General features: G+C 43.2%; 1 protein-coding gene across 1 annotated transcript in view; it reads left to right on the forward strand.

Annotated features, from left to right (window-relative positions):
- LOC111144941 (phospholipase C epsilon 1) overlaps positions 1-23201 on the forward strand; it is a 276379-nt gene that overhangs the window by 80536 nt on the left and 172642 nt on the right. The window contains exon 2 of the mRNA XM_022499553.1: positions 21037-21325. Within this exon, the coding sequence (XP_022355261.1) occupies positions 21037-21325 (289 nt within the window). The remainder of the gene's footprint in view (positions 1-21036; positions 21326-23201) is intronic.

Below are 23201 nucleotides of genomic sequence, written 5' to 3' on the forward strand. Positions count from 1 at the left end.
AAACTGAATTCTTCATAGGTCAGTGCCAAAGCTGGGGAGAAGGTTACACATCAAGACATTACATTGAAATGATTTTTATATACTTGCAGGTTTCCCTTTGAAGCTGGGAGCAGGAAGAGAAAGTGACAGTTTAACTTCTACTTCTCTGTAGCTATCCTATAATCAGCTACTAAAACACAAGAGAGAACTAGTTTGGGTGTTAGTGAAAAGAATTTTTTTTTTTAATCTTTGACCTTATTCTTGTTTCACAATGTTCCAAATTTATCCCAACAAATAGCTGCTAAGATGATTGTCAAAATCATTGCATTCCCAAAAGCCAAAATACCTGAGATAAAGAGAAAATATAACCCCAAATTTTAAAAATAAAATAGTGAAACTGTTTTAATGAACAGAGAATGGCTTTGTACTTATAGGAGGGACATTTTAAATAAAATCATTTTGCTTCTGTAACCAGGAAGTCCTGCCATCTTAGGGCATATTAGTTATGTCTCTTCATGCCAAAAATCACAAGCCTTTCATTCTTGTTCTCATGATCTACAGCAGTCTCTATTCAGAAAGTTGTGGGATGGATTTTTTTTTTTTTAGGCTCCTTTGATGTTCCTCAAATGGAGACACTTTAAGTTGTAAATTTGTTTTTAGGCTAGAGCAGAGCCGTGGTCCAGGGGAATGTTTCACATGGGTTTTGATGTTAGATAGAATCCTTTGACAAATCCTGTTTGCCTCTCAAAAATTCTGTATGAATTATATACCCTTTTTAAGATTTGTCCAGGAAATAACCAACCATGTAGAAAAAGTTTTATGCACAAATATGTATATCACAACCGGCTGAAAACCTGGAAACAGCTACAATTTACACTACTAAGAGAAGGGTTAATTACAGTGCAGCTTCCCATAACAGTGGAAGCAGTGTCTTTTAGTAATGTGGAGAAAACATGGTTGTCATGTTCTACAGAAAACACAGAGTATGAATGGTATATAACACACACAACTATTACAGGTAAAAACATATTGCCCAAATGTCCCCTCCACATATTGCCAAATGTCCCCTGAGGGGCAAAATGGCCGAGAACCACTGTTCTAGAATCATGTGCTGATACTTTACCAAATGTCCACTCAAATGTCCTGTGCAGTACAGGAGGGACCAAAGAGATGTTAAAGCAAGAAGGAGAATGTCTGGATCAGGGGGTTTTGGTGAGAGACTTAAGCCTAGAGCTAGTAAGACCTGAGGTCGGTGTAGTGAAGAAGAAGGGACAGAGAGAGGGAGGAGTCCTGGGGACCCTTCCAAAGGGAGGCAGGTGCTGGGTGCATCCAGAAAGGCTGCCCTGGTGTTCACAGCATGTGGTTTTCACAAAGAGGCCATGGTGGCCAGCAGTCCACGAGCCACCTGACTCCTGGAGATGCACCAAGAGGTAGCAGTATCTGTTCAGTTGTGCACAGCATGGAGAAAGCTAGGAATTCACTCATCCACAAAACATTTGTTGCCAGAGAGGTATTCGGTACCAGAAAAGTATGGCAGTAGGTAGCAGAACTCCAGTGTGGGGTTCAAGGAGAGGTCTTTGGCCTCTTGCAGGGGTGGAGTGAGGAAGGAGTCTGCCAAGCAGCAAGGCTCTGAAGAACAGAGATATGAGCAGTCCTGGTCATCAGAAGGAGGTAGACGCCTGACTTCCCGGCCTGAGATGGGAATGAAAGCAGAAACACACTTGACCAGACACCGTGGAGCCTGCACCAGAGACCTCAGCTCCTTAATTTCCTCCTGACTCAGAGCAGGATTGTCCACAGAACCTGGAGCAGCACACAGCTGGCAGATGGAGGGAACAGAGACTCAGAGGAAGAGATGGCGGGGCGGGCAAGAGTGAGGACACCACCCAGGTGGCAGTGAAGGGGAGCAGGGTCTCCAGTCTAGTTTGAGAAGGTTGTGATGGTTGCTATGAGGGGAGGAAGAGACAGAGCCACCTTTCCCATGGGAAAGATGGAAGAATGTGCGCTTTTTGAGTTTTGCTGTGCAGTGCTAAATTACCTTCCAAAATGAGGGGATAATGATCAATGGGTAAAATATGACTTTAACATTTTATAGTGCTTGAATAATAAATTCATTATCTTAAATGTTGATAGAGGTTTATAGCTGTTGCAGCTTTGTTTTTGTGACCTGTTTTTGATCATATCTGTGATTTATATGACGTCTAGTCATGAACACAATCCCAAATCATAAAAGTTTTCCTATGGGAAAACATAACTTACTTTATGACAGTCTGCTTTACGGCATGCTTTCCGGAAATAATGTGGCAAAAAATAAAGATTGTCTGTAAGGTTGGTGTTGTTTTATCTGTTTGTGAATTTTCATGCTTTCGTCTTCTTCAGTGGCTAATTTATTTTCCACCTCTACTAGAAATGTGTATTTGATGAAGCTTGAAATGTTCTTTTTTTAAAAGTGTGTAGAGCACAAGGAAGATGAATATGTGGATTAGTAAGAAGGTGGTTCAGAATGTGTGTTATATGTATCTTCTCTTTCATGAAATAAATGCATTCAGTTAGTTTGAATGATACAAACTTTCCACTTGATAGCTCAGAAGCAGTCAAATATCAGCAGTTTTGAACAATTCAGTCTAATAGTTATGTTGGCTATAAAGAAAATTTTTGTGAAATGAATATTCTGGGTTTCATTGCTTTCTTAAAAATTTAGAGGTTCATTTTCCTGAAGACAGAGTTGCAAACTTTGGCTGCGTATCATTCTGGGCATGGCTGGAATTCAACAAATTATTCTTGCTTAGGCTGGTTGTTTCCATTGGAACAAGAATTCTCAATCCTGGCTGTTCGTAGAATCATATTTGAAATCGGGCAAGGTTGAAAAGATGCGGATGGTCCCCACTGCAGGATAATAAGTCAGAACATTGAGGGGAAGGATGGCAAGGGACAGGCTCATGCCTTGGGACCTTTTGTCCCGTAGGTGACACTAAGGTATAGCCAACTTTGAGAACCATTGCACTAAAATTTCACTTTGAAGAATCTTAGCAAAGCTTTTTTTTAATGACCTAGAAAACAAAAACACAACAACTCTGCTCCTGATCTATTTTCAGAACTTGCTTTGGACCAAGTTCCCAGGATGAAAGGTGAAAAAATTTATCTTGAACTCAATTGAACCCATCTTTTAGTTTTCATTCAATAGCACATTTATTGGGTGGCAGCTATGTGCCTGGACCTATGGAGCTGGGTATTTGGGGGATATAGATTAATGATGAGTAAAAGGAGAAGAGTTTGGCCTTTGACAAAGCCAGGGGATTATAGGAAATGTTTAGGAAAGACAAAACTATAGAGATCGGAAGTAGATTAGTGGTGACCTAGGTCTGGGGCAGCTGGGGGGAAACTGGGGAGTAACTGCTAATGTGTATGGGACTCCTTTTTTGGGTAATGAAAGTGATGTAAAATTGATTGTGGTGATGATTGCACAACTTAGTGAATATTCCAGAACCATGGATTGTATGCTTCAAATGGCTGAATTGTGTCGGTTGTGAATTATATCTCAATAAAACTGTTACTTAAAAAAAAAAAAAAAGCCACACGTATCCTTCACTGGGAGGACTTCACACTGAATCATTGAGTTGGGAACAGCAAAAGAGAAACTCAGTGCTATATCCTCATTCCTTTCAAAATTGACAGATCTTAAAACAGAGACACTAACTGAGAGCAAAATGCAGTAAATCCTGCTTGGCGGCATTGAGTTATTTACCTGTAATCCAGATAGCATGTGAATGATTAGAGGAGAAGATGGGGCAGGAGTCATGGAGAGGTCCTGGGACATCCAACAGGCGAGAAGAAAACAGAAAGTTTCACAGAACTGACTGAGTCTCAGGCACTGCTCAAGGTGCTTTACTTTTATTCAGTCACATAACTACCACACTCTTATTGCCATTTTCCTTAGTGAAACTGAGGCACAGAGAAGGTAACTGTCCCAAGGCCATGCAGCCAGCCAAGTAGTGACATTAAGACTGCCTTGAGGAGCAGATAGGATTCTGGTAGGTGACAGTAGCCCAGGAGGGCTTGGGTGCGCTGAGAGGAGAGGAATGGCGGAAAGCAACTTGGTTTGGCAGGAGCAGTGGGTTCCTGTAAGGCTGGAACTGAGGAAAAGGCCAGAAGGATGGACAGATGATGGAGGCGCTGTCATGACTGTACCTCAAGATGCCCTGGAGTAGGCCCCATTGAAGATGATTGAGTCAGAGCAAGGCTTAGGAAGACCGTGTCTTCTCAGTGCTCAGGTGTGTGTGTCTGTGTGATGTGTGCATCTCTGGGTCTGTTTAAAAGCAACTGTGAGTGTATCTTCTGGAGCACCATCTAGTCCCCCACATCTCACTTGGTGTGCGGGTCGACACAGCACAGGACCTGCCATCTCACCTGGCCCCATGGCCTGGCCTCTGGTGGGAGTGGCCAGCAAGAGAGAAATCACCAACAGCCTGGGGGAACCACAGAGCCTCCATAAGACCTGACTTAGAACCTTAAATTATTTGCCATGATAGCAAAGTCTCAGCCTGGGGGCCCTCCCCAAGCCCAGAATGCTCAGAACATTTGGCATCAAGCCTCCTGGACTGAAAGGCAAACTCTCCAAAGGAGAAGCAAAAAACCCCCCTCACCCTCTTCAAAATAGGAGCAAGCTGGGTTTCCCACCCTTCTCCTCCTCCCCACTGGGATGGGTACAGACGGACAGTAATGCAGGTAACGGGAAGAGAAGGGAAGGACATCCAGCATCTTAGGCTGACAGTCTGATCTCCATCCCAAACCTGCATTCAGAGCCAGCAACTTTTCATCCCCATGAACTCATCCCTCTCCACCTTCCCAACCCGTGTTGTCCATCTCAGGGCTTTGTTCATTCGGGAAGGTTTTTCCATCAGATTGCTGACTGTTCTGACTTCCTCTTCTGCTTGGATTTTTTATTACAAGCCTCATAGTAGCACCTTGTACCCTACAGGTAGCTTTGCTTCATATTACAATCTCCACATTGCCCCGATAATCAGGAGTTCACGGGACAGCTGCTCTTTCCTTATTTCTTCATCCACTGGCCTTGCAATAGGTTCATCTATTATACCCTGTCTCATGCCCTTACGTGATTTGGGGCTGTGGTAGCTATTCGCTTCCCCGTGAAGTCAGCCTGTTCCCACTTGCCTGAACCTCTCTCTTCTCACTTATTATCTCCTGTCTTATCCTATTCGTTAACTTTCCCTCTTACCTGCCCTGCCTTCCAGCTCCCCCCGGCCATGTAAGAGACACTTAATGAAGCAGAGGTGAGTCATTGATTAATCGGTGAGCCCTTCATAGATTAGGGGTGGAGGGTGATAATTGTTCCGATGTCCAAAACCAGGCAAACAGCAGGTGCCTCCAGAGGACACTTATCTCAGACTGACTTCTGCTCTCCCTGCCACCACCTCCCTCTTTCCACCCCGAGCTTCAGAACTGTATCTTCCTAGGATTCTCTCCTTGCCAGATTCCTCCCCATTCTTAACTGTTCACAATGTGGATCTTGTTTATCCTCACATTCGCTGTACATACACCTCTTGGCTTTGCTTATTTTTTGTGTCTTGTGTCTGAAAATAATACTAGATATGAGTTTTTAAAAACTCTTTGTGAGTGGCCTTTGATTGATTTCAGAAATGGGGAAAGGATTTGTGGCCTTGATAGGAAAAGTTTGCCCAGTCTGTCCTTAAGTATTCTTAGGAATGTGTGCAGGGCAAAATGTGGAAGAGGTAATGAGGAAACCTGTTGGAGGGAGCTGATGGAAACCAGAATTAGCCCAGCTGAGGATAGCCATGCCCTCCTTCCCGACACAGAATATGTCTTACTTCCTGCTTCCTCCATGGCTGAAAGGTGAAGAGTGGAAGAGGACCAATTTGGAAGGAGGGTATCAAAAGAAAAGAAGAAACTCCTCATATCATCCCGCACCCCCTGACTTCCTAGAGCCTGTTTCTTCTCCATTCCCAAAGCCCCTACCTCTTATTTTATAATACATCATGGTCACTATTGGATCACAAATTGATGAGAGTTGAGAGGGTTATCTGTGGTCTGTTCATCAGTGTGGCTCCATGCCAGGACCCCCTGTGTGCTCCTTCTCCATCCATGATAAACACAGATAGTGTTTCCTTCCTCTTTCCTTCACCCACAGGGAGCAAGTGGCTAAGCGTCATTGGGGTTCCTTTTTTTTTTTTTTTGTGATGAGGGCCCAAGATTTTTTTTCATTAACATATAATGTATTGTTTGTTTCAGGGGTAGAGGTCTATGAATCATCAGTCTTACACAATTCATAGCACTCACCATAGCACATACCCTCCACAGTGTCCATCACCCAGCCACCGTATCCCTCCCCTCCCACCCCCCAGCAACCGTCAGTTTGTTTCCTGAGTTTAAGAGTCTCTTATGGTTTGTCTCCCTCTCTGGTTTTATCTTGTGTCATTTTTCCCTCCCTTCCCTTATGATCCTCTGTCTTCTCAAATTCCTCATATCAGTGAGATCGTATGATAATTGTCTTTCTCTGATTGACTTATTTCACTCAGCATAATACCCTCGGGTTCCATCCATGTCTCTGCAAATGGCAAGATTTCAATTTTTTGATGGCTACATAGTATTCCATTGTGTGTGTGTATATATATATATCGCTATACATACACATATATATGTGTATATGTGTGTGTGTATATATATATATCACATCTTCTTTATCCATTCATCTATTGATGGACATCTTTCCATAGTTTGGCTATTATGGACATTGCTGCTATAAGCATTGGAAATGCATTTTCAGAAGATTTTCAGAAAAAAGATTTTCAGAAAAAAGAACAGAGAGAATGAGCTTCCCAGTGACAAAAGATAGCCTGACTTTGGGTCCACAGATGAAAGAACCCTCCAGCTGAACCCTCATTTGTTCCCCAAAAGGCATCCATTGATGTCCAAAGAAACCACAGAAATGACTGGGATTTATACTGAGGTCTGGCCCCATCAGAAGGCCCCTTCTTCCAGCCCAACACTGCGTTCATTAAGTCTTCTTTAGCTCCTACCTGCTCTGCTGGAACTGAGCCTTAGCTGCCCTACCCTCCCTCTAGCCCACCTGGCCATGATGCTGGCTGCATCATCTTTGTCCCCTGCCTTTGGCATTACTGGTAATGTCCAGTAAAGACATTGTCGAGAGCCAACTGAAATCAATTCAGGAACTATGAGTTCCAATTGTATACAGTACAGCATACCATGGATCACCAGATCATGGAGGGTGCAAAGAAGAGAAAAGTCCTGGAGATGCCCCACAGTGATTGGTCCCAGTGGGGCTGGTCATGGCTCTAGTCATTAGATACACTGTTGTTAACATTGCCTTTAATTATATGTAGTTACATCTACGTAGTATCCCTTATAAGCTCTTAGAAAACAATGGCTGTTGTTTAGGGTCCCCACAAAGTGAAGGACAAAGGTATTTTAGATTGTTGCAAGAAACCCAGAGAATCTGGAGACAGGGAGAGCTCTTAAGTCTACTTTTTACACAATGGAGCTTCATACCATTATTCTGTATATAATCTTTTTACCGAAACACTGTCGCCTGTTTCTGTCAACAAAAGACCTCTTTGTTTTGATAGCCAAGAAAAACCTTAAGCTCGGTAGAGACAACAGAACAAGCTTTTTAAATGACAAAATGTAAGGGCCAAAATGCCTTATTTTTGGAATGTAAATTAGAAGCTTTTATTTTTTTAAATATGATTGTAGGCCGCGGTTTTGATGAATTTTAGGTGTTGTTTTGTTTGGTTTTAATAATATCCATGCAGTTCTTTGGAATGCACCTCTTGCGGACTCTTTCTTTTGTATCTGACTACAGGGTAAGCATAGATGAGGTGGACAGTAATGTTTTTCCACACCTCTGAGCATGTTGTCTTTGACCTTCAGTGTCTCCATACGATCCTGTCCCTGAGCATTTACGCTTATGCACACACTTTAGCTGAGAACCTCTCTAACGGGACAGACGCTCTCTATCTGGGGTTAGAGAGTCCCTGACTCTTCTTCATAAACTTGTGTACAATTCTAATGCCATTACCGGATTATTGTTTTGTTGTCCCCATTATTTTAGAAACTTCTTAAAGGCTTACATTTCCACTGCTCTATTCCAAAGGTAGAGAGGAAGGCTATGTGTCCTTCAGTCTTTCCCATCTTTTTCTGGCTCTATATGTCCTGTCCACCTAGACAAGAAGAGTTCTCAATCCTTGCCTACTCTGTCATTGTTACACTGCAGGTGTGGATGAAGTCAGTGGTCTCTCTCCTCTTCAGGCTGGTAAGTGATGTTGGGCATTTGTCCATTCCCATAGGTTTTTCTTAATAATAAGGAACCATCAAGCTGTAAGAACTCTTAGAAGTGTTCTCTTAGGGCACCGGGTGGCTCAGCCTGTTAAGCATCTGACTTTGGCTCAGGTCATGATCTCAGGGTCCTGGGCTCCATGCTCAGCAGGGAGTCTGCATGTCTCTTTCCCTCTGCCCCTCCCCCCAGTTGTGTTTGCTCTCTCTCTCTCAAATAAATAAAATCTTAAGAAGAAGAAGAAGAAGGAGGAGGAGGAGGAGGAGGAGGAGGAAGAGGAGGAGAAGAAGAAGAAGGAGAAATAATGGTCATCTCTATCTCATTGGTGCCTTGAGAGCTGAGACTGGATCCTGTTTGACGTTGCATCTTCAGTATTTAGCATGGTATCCCTAGAAGGACAATGGGTGTTCTCAAGCCATAAACATTTTTTTTCTGTTGAAGCTACCTCCATGGTTGTTAGCTTTGGAAATATTTGTGAAAGGAAATAGTTCTAAGCTAATTGGATTCACTTACAAGAGCTTAGACCCTGCCTACCCCCTAGACTCATTACTCACTCTTGGCTCCAACCACAGGGAGCCACTTTGCACTTGCTGTTCCTTCTGTTAAGAATGTTTCCCTCTGTCTTACCTTATTCTGCCCTCACCTTTGCCTGGGCTAACTCCTACTGTCTTTAGGTTATGTTTAGTTGTTACAACCTAGGAGAAGCTCCTAACCCCCCACCCCAGTGGCCTTCTAAGACCCTCTTCCGTGTTCCCAAAGCACTTCATGCTCACACCATTGTAGAACTGCATGGTATAATAGAATTGCCCACTTTCTGGCCTACTTCTCCTGAGACTTGGTAACTTTCTTGAAGAAAAAATTCATCATTTTGTCTCCAGTTTCTGGAATACCATTTGGCCCAAAGTACACACTGAGTAAATATTTGTTAAATGAATGAATGAATGAGTGAATGGAATCCAAACAAAGAGGACATTCGTAGGTGTAGATTTCTTCTACTTCAGAGATTAAAGAGCAGCCGGAGACTTTGTTCACATCTGCCTTGCATGCTAGTCCATGCCACTCAGAGGATTCCCCTGAGTGAGCACTCCTGCCTGGGACCTGGTTGTTACTTAAGCCCCCACAGAGGTTCTCTGCATGTGGGTCCCAGGATTTCCCCACCAAGCTGGGCTATACCCCTTTACTACACCCTTCCTCAACTCCACCATCCTCTCCAGGCCCCTGGTGCCTTTTCACTTCTAGACCCAGCAGGTCCTTTCCCAGGCCCCATGTCCTCCTGATCTGTATGAGCTCATTGATGACTCTGGCTCCTGGAAACCTGGGGTCTTTGCTGACAGACCCTACTAATCAACACTCCTCCTTTATTCCCACCTTCTTCCTTTGCCCCTGGAAATGAAGCTCAAAGGATCCCCCTAAAAAGGAGGTGAGAAGAAATGAGGGGTGGAGGAGAGACATAGGCAATAGGAATAAAGGGAAGGCAAGAAGAGAGAGTGAGGAAGATAGGAAGATCGGGACAGAGCAAGAAAAAAACGGGAGGAGAGTGAAAAAAAGGCAAAGCAGAGGATTTGAAAGGGAAGTGGAATAAAAAAATTCGAGAGTAAAGAAACCATGGGGATCCAGAGAAAGTTGGAGAAAGCACCCCCAGGAGCAAAAAAAAAGAAGTGAGGGAGAAGAAAACCTGGAGGGAGAGAGAATTCATGCTCGAACTGCCATATGAACCAAGGGGGTTGATAAGGCCCATTTATTGAATGCCACGTATGTACCCAATACTGTGCCAATGTCTGCATCTACAGCATGGTGGGTACTCAAGCCCAAACTGAACTCAGAATGTCGCTATTTGAGGAACTGTAGCCCAGAAAACACTCAGACACCTCCATATGCAGGAGACCAAGCATTGGAAAGGCTCCAGCACCTTGGGATCACCAGTGAATAAATAGGAGGGGTGGGTGGGAGTGACAGCTTTTCAGGGTGGGAAGTCACCTCAGGTCTTACAGGATAGCAGGCATAGCCTTGGAGCTCTGGAGATGTGAGCATTGATGCTGTTATGACCACTGGACACTGAAAAGCTGTGTAGCTAGAGACAAAGAACTCACAGCTATCTTATCATTTACTCCTGGCTTGTAACAACTCTGTGATAATCTCCAGTTAGAAAAACACAGGGGACACACACACAGTGGGATATTACTCAGCCATCAAAATGAATGCAATCTTGCCATTTGCAGTGATGTAGCTAGAACTTAGATGTGTTATGCTAAGTGAAATAAGTCAGTCAAAGAAAGACAAATAGCACAGGATTTCACTCATATGTGGAATTTAAGAAACAAAACAGATAAACATATGGAAGGGGGGGAAAAAGGAAGAGGGAAGCAAATCATAAGAGACTCTTAGTGATAGAGAACAAACTGAGGGTTGCTGGAGGGAGGTGGATGGGGGATAGGCTAAGTGAGTGATGGGGATTAAGGAGGGCACTTGTGATGAGCACTTGGTGTTGTATGTAAGTGATGAATCACCGAATTCTATTCTGAAACCCCCAATATTGCACTATATGTTACCTAACCAGAATTTAAATAAAAATTGGTGGTGGTGGTGGGGGGAAACACAGGTTACTTCCCCACTGCTGCTAAATACTAGCCCTAGGAATCATGATCAGTATGATGCAAAGACCAGACTGTTTCCTCTGTACTGCAAGGCTTCTGTTCTGCTGTTCTACCTCTGGTGGTCATAGCGGGGTGTTCAGGGAGGTCAGGCTTCAGGCAAAGAGTAGAAGAAGGAAATGAAGTGTTGGTTGGTCCAGAAGCAATGACCCCAGGCAGCAAGGGGCAGAAGAGGGCAGGACAAGGTGAGTGGGGATTCAGCTGGCACAGGAAGTAAACAACCCGCCCCTCTGTGTCTGCCTTGGTCCCCTCCACCTGTGTGGACACACAGCAGCCTGGAGCCATAGGACTTCAGGAACTTTCTGTCCCTCACAGCTTCACACGTGCACAGGCTTAGCAAGAACGCTCCCTCAGAGCCTCAGAGCCAAGGTATCGTGGTCTGCAGGATTTGTGAAAGTTTGTTTTTTTTTTTTTCTTGTAGGGGCTTTGTCCCCATGTGATTCATTAACTGACCGGTTGCTCCTTTGAGCTGCAGGGAGCCTGGTAGTTCAGGCCATTAAATCCCTTCTGTCGGCCTAATTCATGGCCTGACATCCCAAGCCTCACAACATAATCCATTTGTCCTGATTTGATTTTTTCTTTTCAAGAGGCATCCTTGGCAGCTAGGTTTTCTCATTATGATATGATTCATCTGTATGATAATTCCCATTAGAATTAGTATCTCAGACATGATTCATCTTTGGAAATATTCAGCCAGAAGCATCATTAAAAAGGCCTGTTCCAGTCACAGCCACAGGGACCTTCTGTGACAGATGCTGCGTCATTCAGCTAGCATTCATCCAATTTACTCTGCACTGGACTGCAAGCTAGGGGCTTTGGAGAATACCAATACGACAGGACTTCATCCCTGCCCTCAGGAGCTCCCATTCTAAAAGAAAGGTGACATGGATGTGAGTGTTTATGGGACAGGTAATGTGAGAAGTGCAGTCAGAGATGAAAAGTAACATCTTCTCCTTAAAGTCTTAGGGAGGGATTCTCAAACTTTATCAAGAACCAAAGTTGCCTGGAGGGCTTGTGACAACACATTTCAGGGCTCCAGCCCCAGAGTTTTTGATTCAGTAGGCTTGGGGCAGGGCCAAAGAATTTGCCTTTCTAAGAAGTTCCCAGATGACGATGCTGGTCTGGGGACAGTACTTTGGGAACTTGGCTCCAAGTCTTTAGCTATTTCTCTCTGGTCCCCTCTCTCTACTGCCTACAGGGTGCCAAGCAGTGTGCTCTGTGCTGGAGACGACTTGTTAAATAAGACATGGCTCTTTCCCTCTGGGAACTCCCAGTCTGGAAGGGGAGTCAAACAGTGACTTCCATACTTCACAGGAAGTGCCCCCAGAGAGTTTTGCAGAGGGGTAGTTGGAGCACAGAAACGAAGATGCTCTCTTTTCACTGGAGCCTGAGGAAGGCTGCGTGGAGGAGGCAAAATCCCAGGGCTAAGTGTGGCTTGAAAGAAATTATGTGGGAGAGCTTGTCCGGCTGTTAAATCGCTAGATTATCAAATGTCCTGGGGACACCCTCTCACACTCCTTCTTGGATGTTTCCTGCAGTAATAAAGGTTTATCTCACTTCCCATAGAAGCCAGTGGTGGAGCTCTGGTTAATTGGCCCGGCCTTAGCAAAGCCTTTATTTTTGGCTCCCTGGGGCTGTGTTTGGTCAGCGTCTCGTGCATGGTCTGAATATTCTCAGTAGAATGGAATTCTCTGCATAGGCACTTGAATGGAATGTGGAATCCAGGGCAGAGGAAACGACTGGCTGCTACCAGTATCCTACTCCCGGCCCCTGCTGCTCAGGTCTGCAACTGGCTTCGGTCCTCACCCCTTGAAACAGCCTCACTGCTTTTGTTGACTCTTCAGGAAATTCAGCAGTTCTTTGATCATTCCGTTTCGTTTAGACACACACACCCATCAATCTTCAGTATTTTCAGCCTTCTAAAACACTGCTTTTAGATTCCAGAAGTTAGGAAAAGGACCCATAAGGTCAGTAAAAGGGGCTTCCAAACCACAGCTCCTAACTGCGTTGTTATCTACCCTATTAACTCACAGTTAATACATAGTTCAAATAAATGTGATTATTTGGCTTTCTAGCTCAGGCTACTTAAGAATCACATTGTGGTGGGGCGCCTGGGTGGCTCAGTGGGTTAAGCCGCTGCCTTCGGCTCAGGTCATGATCCCAGGTCCTGGGTTCGAGCCCCACATCGGGCTTTCTGCTCAGCAGGGAGCCTGCTTCCTCCTCTCTCTCTGCCTGCTTCTCTGCCTACTTGTGATTTCTCTCTGTCAAATAAATAAATTAAAAAAAAAAGAATCACATTGTGGGGAGATAAAGGTGCTATTAGAAGTGCATACATTGACACTAGTGACAAGTGACAATGGTTATTGATGAACCCTGATAAGATAGAGGGAAACAGAAGACCCTAACTAGGGGCACCTGGGTGTCTCAGTCAGTGTAGTGTCTGACTCTTGGTTTCTGTTCAGGCACAATCTCAGGGTCGTGGGACAGAGACCTGTGTGCAGGGGGCTCCACACTCAGCAGGGTGTCTGCTTCCCTCTCCCTGCTGCCCCTCCACCCATCCCACACACTCTCTTGCCTCAAATAAATAAATAAATAAACCCAATTAAAAAAAAAAAAGATGATGAAGACCCTTTCTATACACTGTATTAGAAAATAACGATGATCAAAATTAAGGTTAATATGTTCCGTCTCCCATTTAAGAAGGCTAGGAAGCATGGATTACTGAAAAATAACACTAAGTTAATTGGAGATGTCGGCTGACCCCTTTATGTTAAAGAACATTCATTGAATTAAACTGAATTAGGAAAGTCAATGTATGGATCCATATCCTGTTTTTTTTAAGCCCCAATATTTCCAAATCATCATTTTCTTGAAGAATCGGGATGTAGAATAGATCTGATTAAGCATTCTCAATCAGCAAATGATAATAGAATAATATTATACTATTGGTAAATTTCTCAGAGCAGACCACCTTTGGTTAGTTATTAGGAGCAATTAGGAGCCTCATTTGGTTGTAGCCATTCTGGATACTTTGGAAACATTTCATGCCATTTCTATGTGATTTCCATCTCTGTTATTCAGCAAATGCAAGTGACATTGCAATATCACCTGTTCAGATGTATCCAATAGATCCATGACCAAAAAACTGGAGGATTCTAGCCAAGTTCTTGGAGAAGATATAGAATAGAGACATTTATTAATTTAATCAAGAACTTATTGAGAAGCTATAATGCCAAGCACATCTAAACACTGAAGATAAAGCAATGAAAAAAATTAAAATCCTCATGAAGCTGATATTCTAGATGAAGACAGACAATAAACAGGGAAGAAAGGATTGTTACTACAACTATCCCTCTGAAAAGTGATTTGACAACTAGAGTATAGGATTCCCTAACTGGGTAGTAGCTCTGGCTGAGAGACGAAGAATCCTTGGTGCTAAGTCCTAGCTGTGTGCACACTGTGTGCACAGAGGTAATACCTCTTCCTTGAGCTGTTCTGAAATGTTAATGAGATCATGGCTCAATGCTCAGTACCTACTTCATTTTAAGCACTCAGTAAATGTTGCAGTGATTACAAGTATTATTGAGTCGATGGACACCAAAGTAACAAGGTTTCTTCTTGTTGAAAGATTCAGAAGATATGCCATCAAATCTAAAAACATCATAATTTTCCATAACTCTGACCACAGAAAGATAGCTTTTGCAACAGAGCAAGTTATGAAATTGACTCCCCTTGACCGGTATCCTCTTTGACCCCAATAGAAGTCAAATTAAGACAAAGCTCTTTGTGGCTATGTAGAGAAAGGGCCTTTCCTCCTGGGTGAGCACTATGGATGTAGTGTACTGGCTACTTCATGCCTTTCTGTGTACCAAAGCCTTTGGCTTTCTCTCCATCTGAATTGCCCCAGCTCTCCTCAGTCTTGGATGTTTCTGTTATTTTGTTTTAGTTCTGAACTCCATGTGCCAGTGCTGGTTTCTATAAGGCATCCTTCTTTCTTGAGTCATAAGGAACACAAATGTTTTAAGTGTTGTCTAAGCATTATTTACTTTTCTGTGAATTAAGTTCATAGTACCAAGTCATCCTGCTTGACGGTAGTACCTGGCATAAAGGGAGTAGTGTACATCCATAAGAAAGATTCACTCATAGTCCACAAATGGGGTTGCTGTTTGCAACAGTGATCTATAGTAAATCTCTAAGAACTTAACAATGACCCAATGTAGAAACCTTGACTCCTTTCCTTTTCTCATTCCCAACACTTCAGCTAGTCCTATGGAACCTCTATATCCAAAATAAATCTTGACTATATAATAGTCTGCAATTTTTAATCAACTTAATTTGACCCACATATTTTTTGACCACCTTCCACACTAAAATAAAGTTCTTCTTGCCCACCGTGGGATACCCAGTAATTGAGCTTGCCGCAATGTATGTGCTTAATAAATATAAATCAGTTGTTGAGTTAATGAACAGACACGTACATGTTTGGCAAGCTTAGATGCCGTGTTGTGACATGTTGATTTTATCTCAAAAAAGATATTGGCCCATACAGGGTGGTGGTCTGTCTAGTTATCAGCCCCTTATTATCACATTAATTGAGTGAGATAAAGTTTATGTATTTTTTTTACCTTGTAATTTAAAACTGTAAATCTCCATATAAAGGAAACGTATTTGGCCATTCATTAGTCATAACTTGCCCATTTTCAGAAGTAGTTTAGGGTGACCATGAAAGGAATTATCATGAATCAAAACAATAATAGCAATGTAAACATCATTTAAACCTTTTGCCAAATAATGATATTTTCTTGAATCCCGCTGTTCGGGCTTTTGGTGTGACCAATTTAGTACAAAGGATAAAGGACTGCGGAGCTGGACAAACCAGATTTCAGTCCTGGCTCAGCCTCTTACTAGCTGGGTGAAGTTGGCTGTATTTCTCCACCTCTCTAGGCTTACTGTCTCCATCTGCAAAATAAATCAGCCTCACAGGGTTAGAGTGTGGATGCAAGTTAATACTTGTTACACCCAACACACCATCATTTTGTCAGTTAACTTTTATAGCAAAGCACTCCCAAAATTTAGTGACTTTTCACGATCATGTATTTAACTCCTGTTTCTGTGAGTTTGTGGTTCTCTGAGTCTAGATCAGGAGACTCTCCTGGGCTCTCTCATGTATCTATGATGGCAGTTGGACTGGCAATTGGATGATCTAGGATCTCGGATGACCTCACCATGTGTCTGGCTATTGGCAGGCAATCCGCCAGGGTGACAGGAGTGTCTAGGCCATGGTTTCTCATCTTCCACCAAGTTAATTCTGGCTTCCCCACATGGTAGTTGTTGCAGAGTCCCCAAAAGCAGCAAGAGAGAGCAAGGTCGAATGCCAAGTATTTTTGAAGACTTTGCATACATCACATTTGCTAAATTCCCATTGGTTAAGCAAATCACAGGCCTGGCTCAGAATCAGTGAAGGAAATAACATATGACCATTTTTACAGTCTACCACAATCAGCATTGTTACCATCATTGTAAAAAAACAATATTTGTTGAGTATTTACTAGGTGGCAGGTGCTGTTCTAATTAATTACATTTATAAAAGCTTATAATCCTTACCTCAACTTTATGAGGCAGATACTATTGTAGTCTCATATTGGAGAAAAGGACACGAGGCACAGAATAGCAAAGCAACCTATCCAAGGTCACCACAGCTGGGAAGCAGGGGAGCTAGGATTCAAACCAACACTCCAGAGCCACATTTATAATGACTATTCTATACTACATCCTCTTCCTACTCTATATATGTGGGACTTTCCATGGTTGCTTCTTTTTTTGTACATGGATGATCTAATAAGTGTTTGTAGCCCGATTTTAACTTGTTCCCTGAGCATTGCCATATCCATCAGCACTTTATCTATGTTTCAGCCTTCCAACATCTACCTTATTAAAGCTTACCCAGTATTGGTATGACTGGAATGTTTTGGTCCAGATCTTGGTAGAACCTGTTGATTCTATTTTGTTTTTAGTGGAGTGTTAACAATGGTGGGGGAGTTTAGTCTAGAATTCTTCATCTTTATTTCTTCAGAGAAGTTTAAGGACTTGGAAACAAGTGGCTGATGGCAGTCGATTATTTAATATATACATAACATTTACATATGTTGGAGATAAACAGCAACACCCCTTAAGAGCAGAGACTGTGACTTTCTCTGCGTCTCCTTGGCAACTAGCAAAGGGAAGATCACCCAGAGGACATGTTGGGGGAGCTCACTACATGTTGAGGGAGCTCGGTTTATTGTATTTAGCTACAGCCATGTTCATATCCCATTAAGGCATGGGTCACACACTTATATACTAAGAGTGACCAGATACTGGGAATATGTGACCACTAGAGAGGAGTGGGGACTGGTGTCAACTGAAGAACTCATGCCCCAGGCAGCAGGGAAAAGTCTAGCCATTTGGTACCACATGGGAATGGGAATGGGAATGTTCAGTGTTGCCAGATTGTTCCAGTTTTTAGGAAATGCTATAACTTCAAATGTGTATGTAAATTTTCCTGATTTATTTTATTTTTTTAAAGATTTATTTATATATTTAAGTAACTTTTACATCCAATGTGGGGCACAAATCACAACCCCAAGATCAAGAGTCACATGCTCTACCACCTGAGCCAGCCAGGTGCCCCCACCGTCTTGATTTTAAAACACTATGTGTCCAGTCAAACAGGTCTTCTGATAAATCTGACCCATGGCCAGCCAGTATGTCACTCCCCTACATGAGGCACTGGTTGGCACATCTCACATCTCTATTGCATTATACCTGTCCCGAAGGCCCCTGGAGGAAGGGGAGCCACAGAATAAGGCAAAGATGGAGCAGTAAGGTAATAAGAGAGACAGGACTTGAGGAAAGATGGATGATTGTCTATTTCAGAGATTTCACAGTGGTCAAGGAAAAGAGAACATAAGAAAAGGCCACTTGATTCAAGTAAATTATTTGCTACAACACTACATTCACAAAATGTGTTCTTAAAAAGGAAGGAAGGAAGGAAGGATGGAGGGAAGGAGGAAGGAAGAAAGAAAAAGAAATTCATGGTCAAGTAACAGAAATACTCCAAACGCTCAGTTAAACAAAATAAAATGGATTTCTTTACTCTGACCTTTTTCATTGTCTTTAATATCCTTTTTTTTTTTAAAGGTTTTATTTATTTATTTGACAGAGAGATCACAAGCAAGCAGAGAGGCAGGCAGAGAGAGGAGGAAGCAGGCTCCCTGCTGAGCAGAGAGCCCGATGCGGGGCTCGATCCCAGGACCCTGAGATCATGACCTGAGCCGAAGGCAGAGGCTTAACCCACTGAGCCACCCAGGCACCCAGGTGCCCCTGTCTTTAATATCCTAATATTCAATGTAAATCTTCAAAAGAAGTGGATGCTAAGTGTTTCAGTGATCAAGGAGTCCTTATTTCCTCCAATCCCTCTAGATCTAATGTTTTGAGGAAAACATTTATGGGAAGCAGGATGAGGGACTGAACAAGCCACTGGGGATCTCTGAAGGAGTGTTGTAGAAACTGGAATGCATAAGGTAACAAGTGAGCAATGGAGCAGCTTGGCATGTAAAGAAAGTAGGTGATAGGTAAACCCATTAGTAACTAAGAACCATCAGCATATTAATCTTTGTAAAATAAAACCCTTTTAGCATCATTCCTCTAATAAAAATAAATAAACCAAAAAAAGTGAAGGTTTCCCTACCTCTGATGGATTAAACCTCTTTGCCTGACATTCGAAGCTCTCCTTTATCAGGCCAGCTGACCTTTCTGGTTTTCCAGTTATGCCTTAACACTCATTCTCTGCTCTAAATACCCTGTTCTGCTCACTGTCCTTAGGGCATTTTCTGTTTTCCAGCCTCTTCACCCTTGCTTACAATGTGATTTGCCTCCCCTAGCTGCTCTGATCAGAGCCGTGCCTGTTTTCCAAGGCACAGCTTAAATCTGCTTTCCTCAGAAGCCCTCTTTAGCCATCAAACCTCACAGTGGATTCTTTTCTCTGAACTTCTAGGGCATTTAAACTTCTTAAGGATTCATTTGAGACTTAGCGTGTTGGACATTGCCTCTATGATTCGAAACTGAAAGAGGAAAGGCCATGACCTGAGCTTTGCAACTCTCAACCCCTGTTTGCCCTTGTAATACACCCAAACAAGGGAGGATGATATTATCCAGCAGCACATAGGAGCAAGGGTACAACCCCATCATGGTGAATTTCACAGACTGTGCTTTGTTATTATACAAGCACCTGCTATTCCTTGAGGATGGAAGAATCCACTCTCCGCTTGCCCAATAGTAATGGTTGTCATTTGAAAACCCTAGGTTGAACACTTTACATGTATGGTCTTGGTGAATCCCGCAAAGTCCCTAAGAAGGGGCGTTAGTATCCCCACTTTACAGAAGAGTAAGCTTTCTCTAAGTATTCAAGTCAGCTTGTTCATGTTTATGACCCTCTCTTTAGCTGGTCCAGGCAGAGCCAGCCATACAACCCACATACTTGACCCCAAGGCCTGGGCTCTTTCTGTCCCAGCACAACATCTGCCTGGCCACACTGACCACAAGAAATTTAATGACAGATAATTAAAGCTCAAAATTCACACTTTTCCTTCAAGTGGCAAGTATCTACCAGTTGGGTATGGAAGGCAGAGTAGAAATCTAGTTAGAGTCAGTGCAGTTTGAATATCAGAGGTGTTCTAGGAACATTCTAGGGTCTCCTAAGGACCTAGCAGAGCTCAGTAGGTGTCCTCTGGAGAGCCGATGGGTCCTGGTTAAAGTGAGCTTTGGAGTGTGCTGCATCACAGGGGCGCATGCACAGCCTGGAGGACACATGAGGGTCTTTTCTTGCTTGGGTACTCATTGATGTCACTAGAGGGATTGACCTCCATTTTCACCCTACTGTGAACTCTCTGCTTATCTATCTGTCTCCCTTACTAGACTTTGAACTCTCTGCTGGGGAAAAGCTATCTTATTTACTGAGACCAGACACATAAATACAAAATAGCACTTGTTGATTTGATGAATGAATGGCAAGGCAAGGTGCTTAAGGTGGAGACAACACAATAGAGTAAACTTTTATTCTACTATCAGAAAACTAAATTAAGTCATCCATGTTGTATTTCTTCCCTGTTGTTTATATACCATCCAGAAGTCTCAGGCTTCCCAGAGACCTTCGCAAACCCAGACCCTCCCTGTAAGACTGTCAAACCTCATAATTTTCAGGCCCCATCTTCTAAATTAGATTGTGCAGCTTTTCAGCACCTGAGGTGTGTGCTGCTCTTTGTGCCTGCCCCCCATCTTTCAGTGCACTGCCTCCCGCAGAGCGAGATCTGTATAAACACATGCTAACAACTGTATGGAATTATGGGTGGGACCTGGTCCTAACTGTACTGTCTCCTTGAGATAATTCTTGGTGAATTCAGATGATAAAGGGGAGAGGAAATCAGGATGGTGACAGAGACAGAGCAAGAAGAATAGGCAGGATCTGTCAACTCATTGGAGGTGGAAGGTGAGAAAGATTGAAGAGGCAAAGTATTCAAACAAAGATTTTGAACCAAGCGGATGGATTGAAGGATTATGCCCAAGAGGGAAATATAGAACTTCTTCTCCTGACCTACTCATCCTCGCAGTAGTTTGAGCATGGAGAAAAGATTCCTCATGAATGTCAGGCTCAAGTGTTCCTTGGAGACAGACAGACCTGGGACAGTCAGGCACTCAGGAGAGTCCAAAAGGACAAAAAGGGAAGGTTTGACTTTGTCACTCTGCTAGGGAGGAGGAGAAATTTGAGCTGAATATATTTTTGGTTGGAACAACTTGTAAGTGCTCTGTTTGATAGCAGGGTTGTTTGAATGGCCGATTTCATAACTGCACATAGCTTTTCCAAATAAATGGTGTCTGTAGAATGTTCAGGTTAATGCATGAGTCCAGTGCTCAAGAGTGTTTGCGCTTAGAGCAACTGAGCCTTCTTTCTTCATAAGTCATCCTGGCATTTTGTCAACAAACTAATTTGCTTTTCTAAGAAACTAGATTAATACTTCCTGTACTCTGTGCTATTCACAGATCTACAATGCAGTGAGAAGCGGAGAAGAAATAGAAAATACAACTGAATCTCTTCTCCATGTCTTCACAAGGCTCCCGGCCTCCGAGGCAGCCCATGAAAGGATTAGCATTGGTCCATGCTTAAAACGGTGTGTCCAAGACACCATATGTGAGTATCGGGCCACGCTCCAGAGAACGTCCATATCTCAGTACATCACGGGCTCTCTCCTAGAAGCAACCACATCTTTGGGAGCAAGAAGTGGCCTACTCAGTACTTTTGGAGGATCCACTGGACGAATGATGCTAAAAGGTAATGTCTGAAATGTCACTTTTAACTTTTCATCTTTCAGTGCAGAAAAGAATCTAAGTTAATGCTTATGCATCTCCTGATGGAAACTTGGGTTTACTTATTGGCAATTTTAAATAAGGGTTGCCACTTTAGTAAACTATAAAAAAAAATATAGTCCTTTATCAAAATCTTTTAAGGTATAAATACTAAGCGTTAAGATTCTAAGATTTTGACATTTCTTTTTCAAAAGAAATAAGTGGTTACAAGACTATCTTTAATTTTAAAAAAAATATTCAGGGGTTGCTTGGGTGGCTCAGTGGGTTAAAGCCTCTGCCTTCGGCTTAGGTCATGATCTCGGGGTCCTGGGATTGAGCCCCACATCGGCTTTCTGCTCAGCAGGGAGCCTGCTTCCTCCTCTCTCCGCCTGCCTCTCTGCCTATTTGTGATCTCTGTCTGTCAAATAAATAAATAAAATCTTTATTAAAAAAAAGTATACAGACAGGTTTTCTCCTAGTTGTAGTCTATGACATGTCAATTACTGTGATGAAAGTCTTGTGGACAAGTTTGGTCATGTGGTCCCAGTGAAAACCAACACTGATATGGAACAGAGTGAAATGCAGTTCTTCTTACCACACAGAATCAGTAGGTTCATGTCAACCAGAAAAGCTAAAGGCCATCTTCAATGACTCCCATCTTAAAAAGCAGGATAGTTAGGCATCCCGCTAAAAAATGAAAGCCAATGGAAAATGGGGTCCCTGAGCACCAGAACTTCCCAGCTACTTCCCACGAGTAGCAGAGAGGCAGGTCAGAAATGGCAGTGCACCAAAGAACTTTGGAGAGTTGTGCACTGCACAGCTGTCACAACCCACTTGGCAGCCTTCCCTGGCAGGAAGCTGCCAGCCAGACAGGGACCATGCAGAGCAATGTTCCACTGCCTGGGGGCTGCCAAGAGCTTGATCTGACATCCGGCCATTTCTCTCAAGGAGAGCAGCTCTTGTCCCTCCACAGCAAGCCCCAGACCTGTAGCTTGCAGGCCAGTGACCTTCCTCCCCCTCCCCACAACACACACCCTCGGCAGGCCCAAGAGGAAGTACACACCTCCCTGGGTACCATGTGGGTACCATTTGGGTACCATGTGGGTACCAAGTTGGTGTTGGTTTGTTTTCTAGAGTCATTTTAACTTTTGCAGCTTGGTGATAAATGATGAATGAAGGAAAACACAAGGTGTGGGGACACTCATCCAAGAGACCAAAGTGTTTCCTATGTTTATCATTTATTCAGCATATGTTTTCTAAGTCCCTACTAGATGCTTGGTGCTGGGTAGGGAACAAAACACAGTTCCTGCAGTCATGGAGCTGGTAGGCTCTAGGTGGTAAGCAGTTTCCCCCATGCACAGGACTCAGGATTTCTCTACCCTGTTGTGATTCCTGGTGACCACCAATCTTCCATTCTCTGTCCATGCTCTTCCAGGGAAGTTGGGCTGAGATTGGCATGTGGAGTTATTGATGCTTTAAGGCTTGTGACTCCGAGAACCTTGTCCTATGAGTTTGTCAACTTGTGTTTGTCAGAGACCCCATCCATACCCAGCCATGTTTAAGTATATGGGTGATTCTTTTTTTTTTTTAAGATTTTATTTATTTCTTTATTTGAGATACGGATAGAGAGGGAGAGGGAAGAGGGGTAGAAGGAGAGGGAGAAGCAGGCTTGCCACCAAACAGGGAGTCTGATGTGGGGCTCTATCCCAGGACCCTGAGTTCATAACCTGAGCCGAAGGCACTTAACCGACTGACCACCCACATGCTTCAGAGATTCTCATGAAGTGCAAGTCAATTTAGTTGCCTTTAGGTTGTTTATGATCCTAATGAGGAGGCCAGATTTGTGTGCACCAAGTATTTGA

The sequence above is a fragment of the Enhydra lutris genome, unplaced genomic scaffold, assembly GCF_002288905.1.
Source record: "Enhydra lutris kenyoni isolate GAN:26980312 unplaced genomic scaffold, ASM228890v2 scaffoldscaffold12, whole genome shotgun sequence".
NCBI lineage: Eukaryota > Metazoa > Chordata > Mammalia > Carnivora > Mustelidae > Enhydra > Enhydra lutris.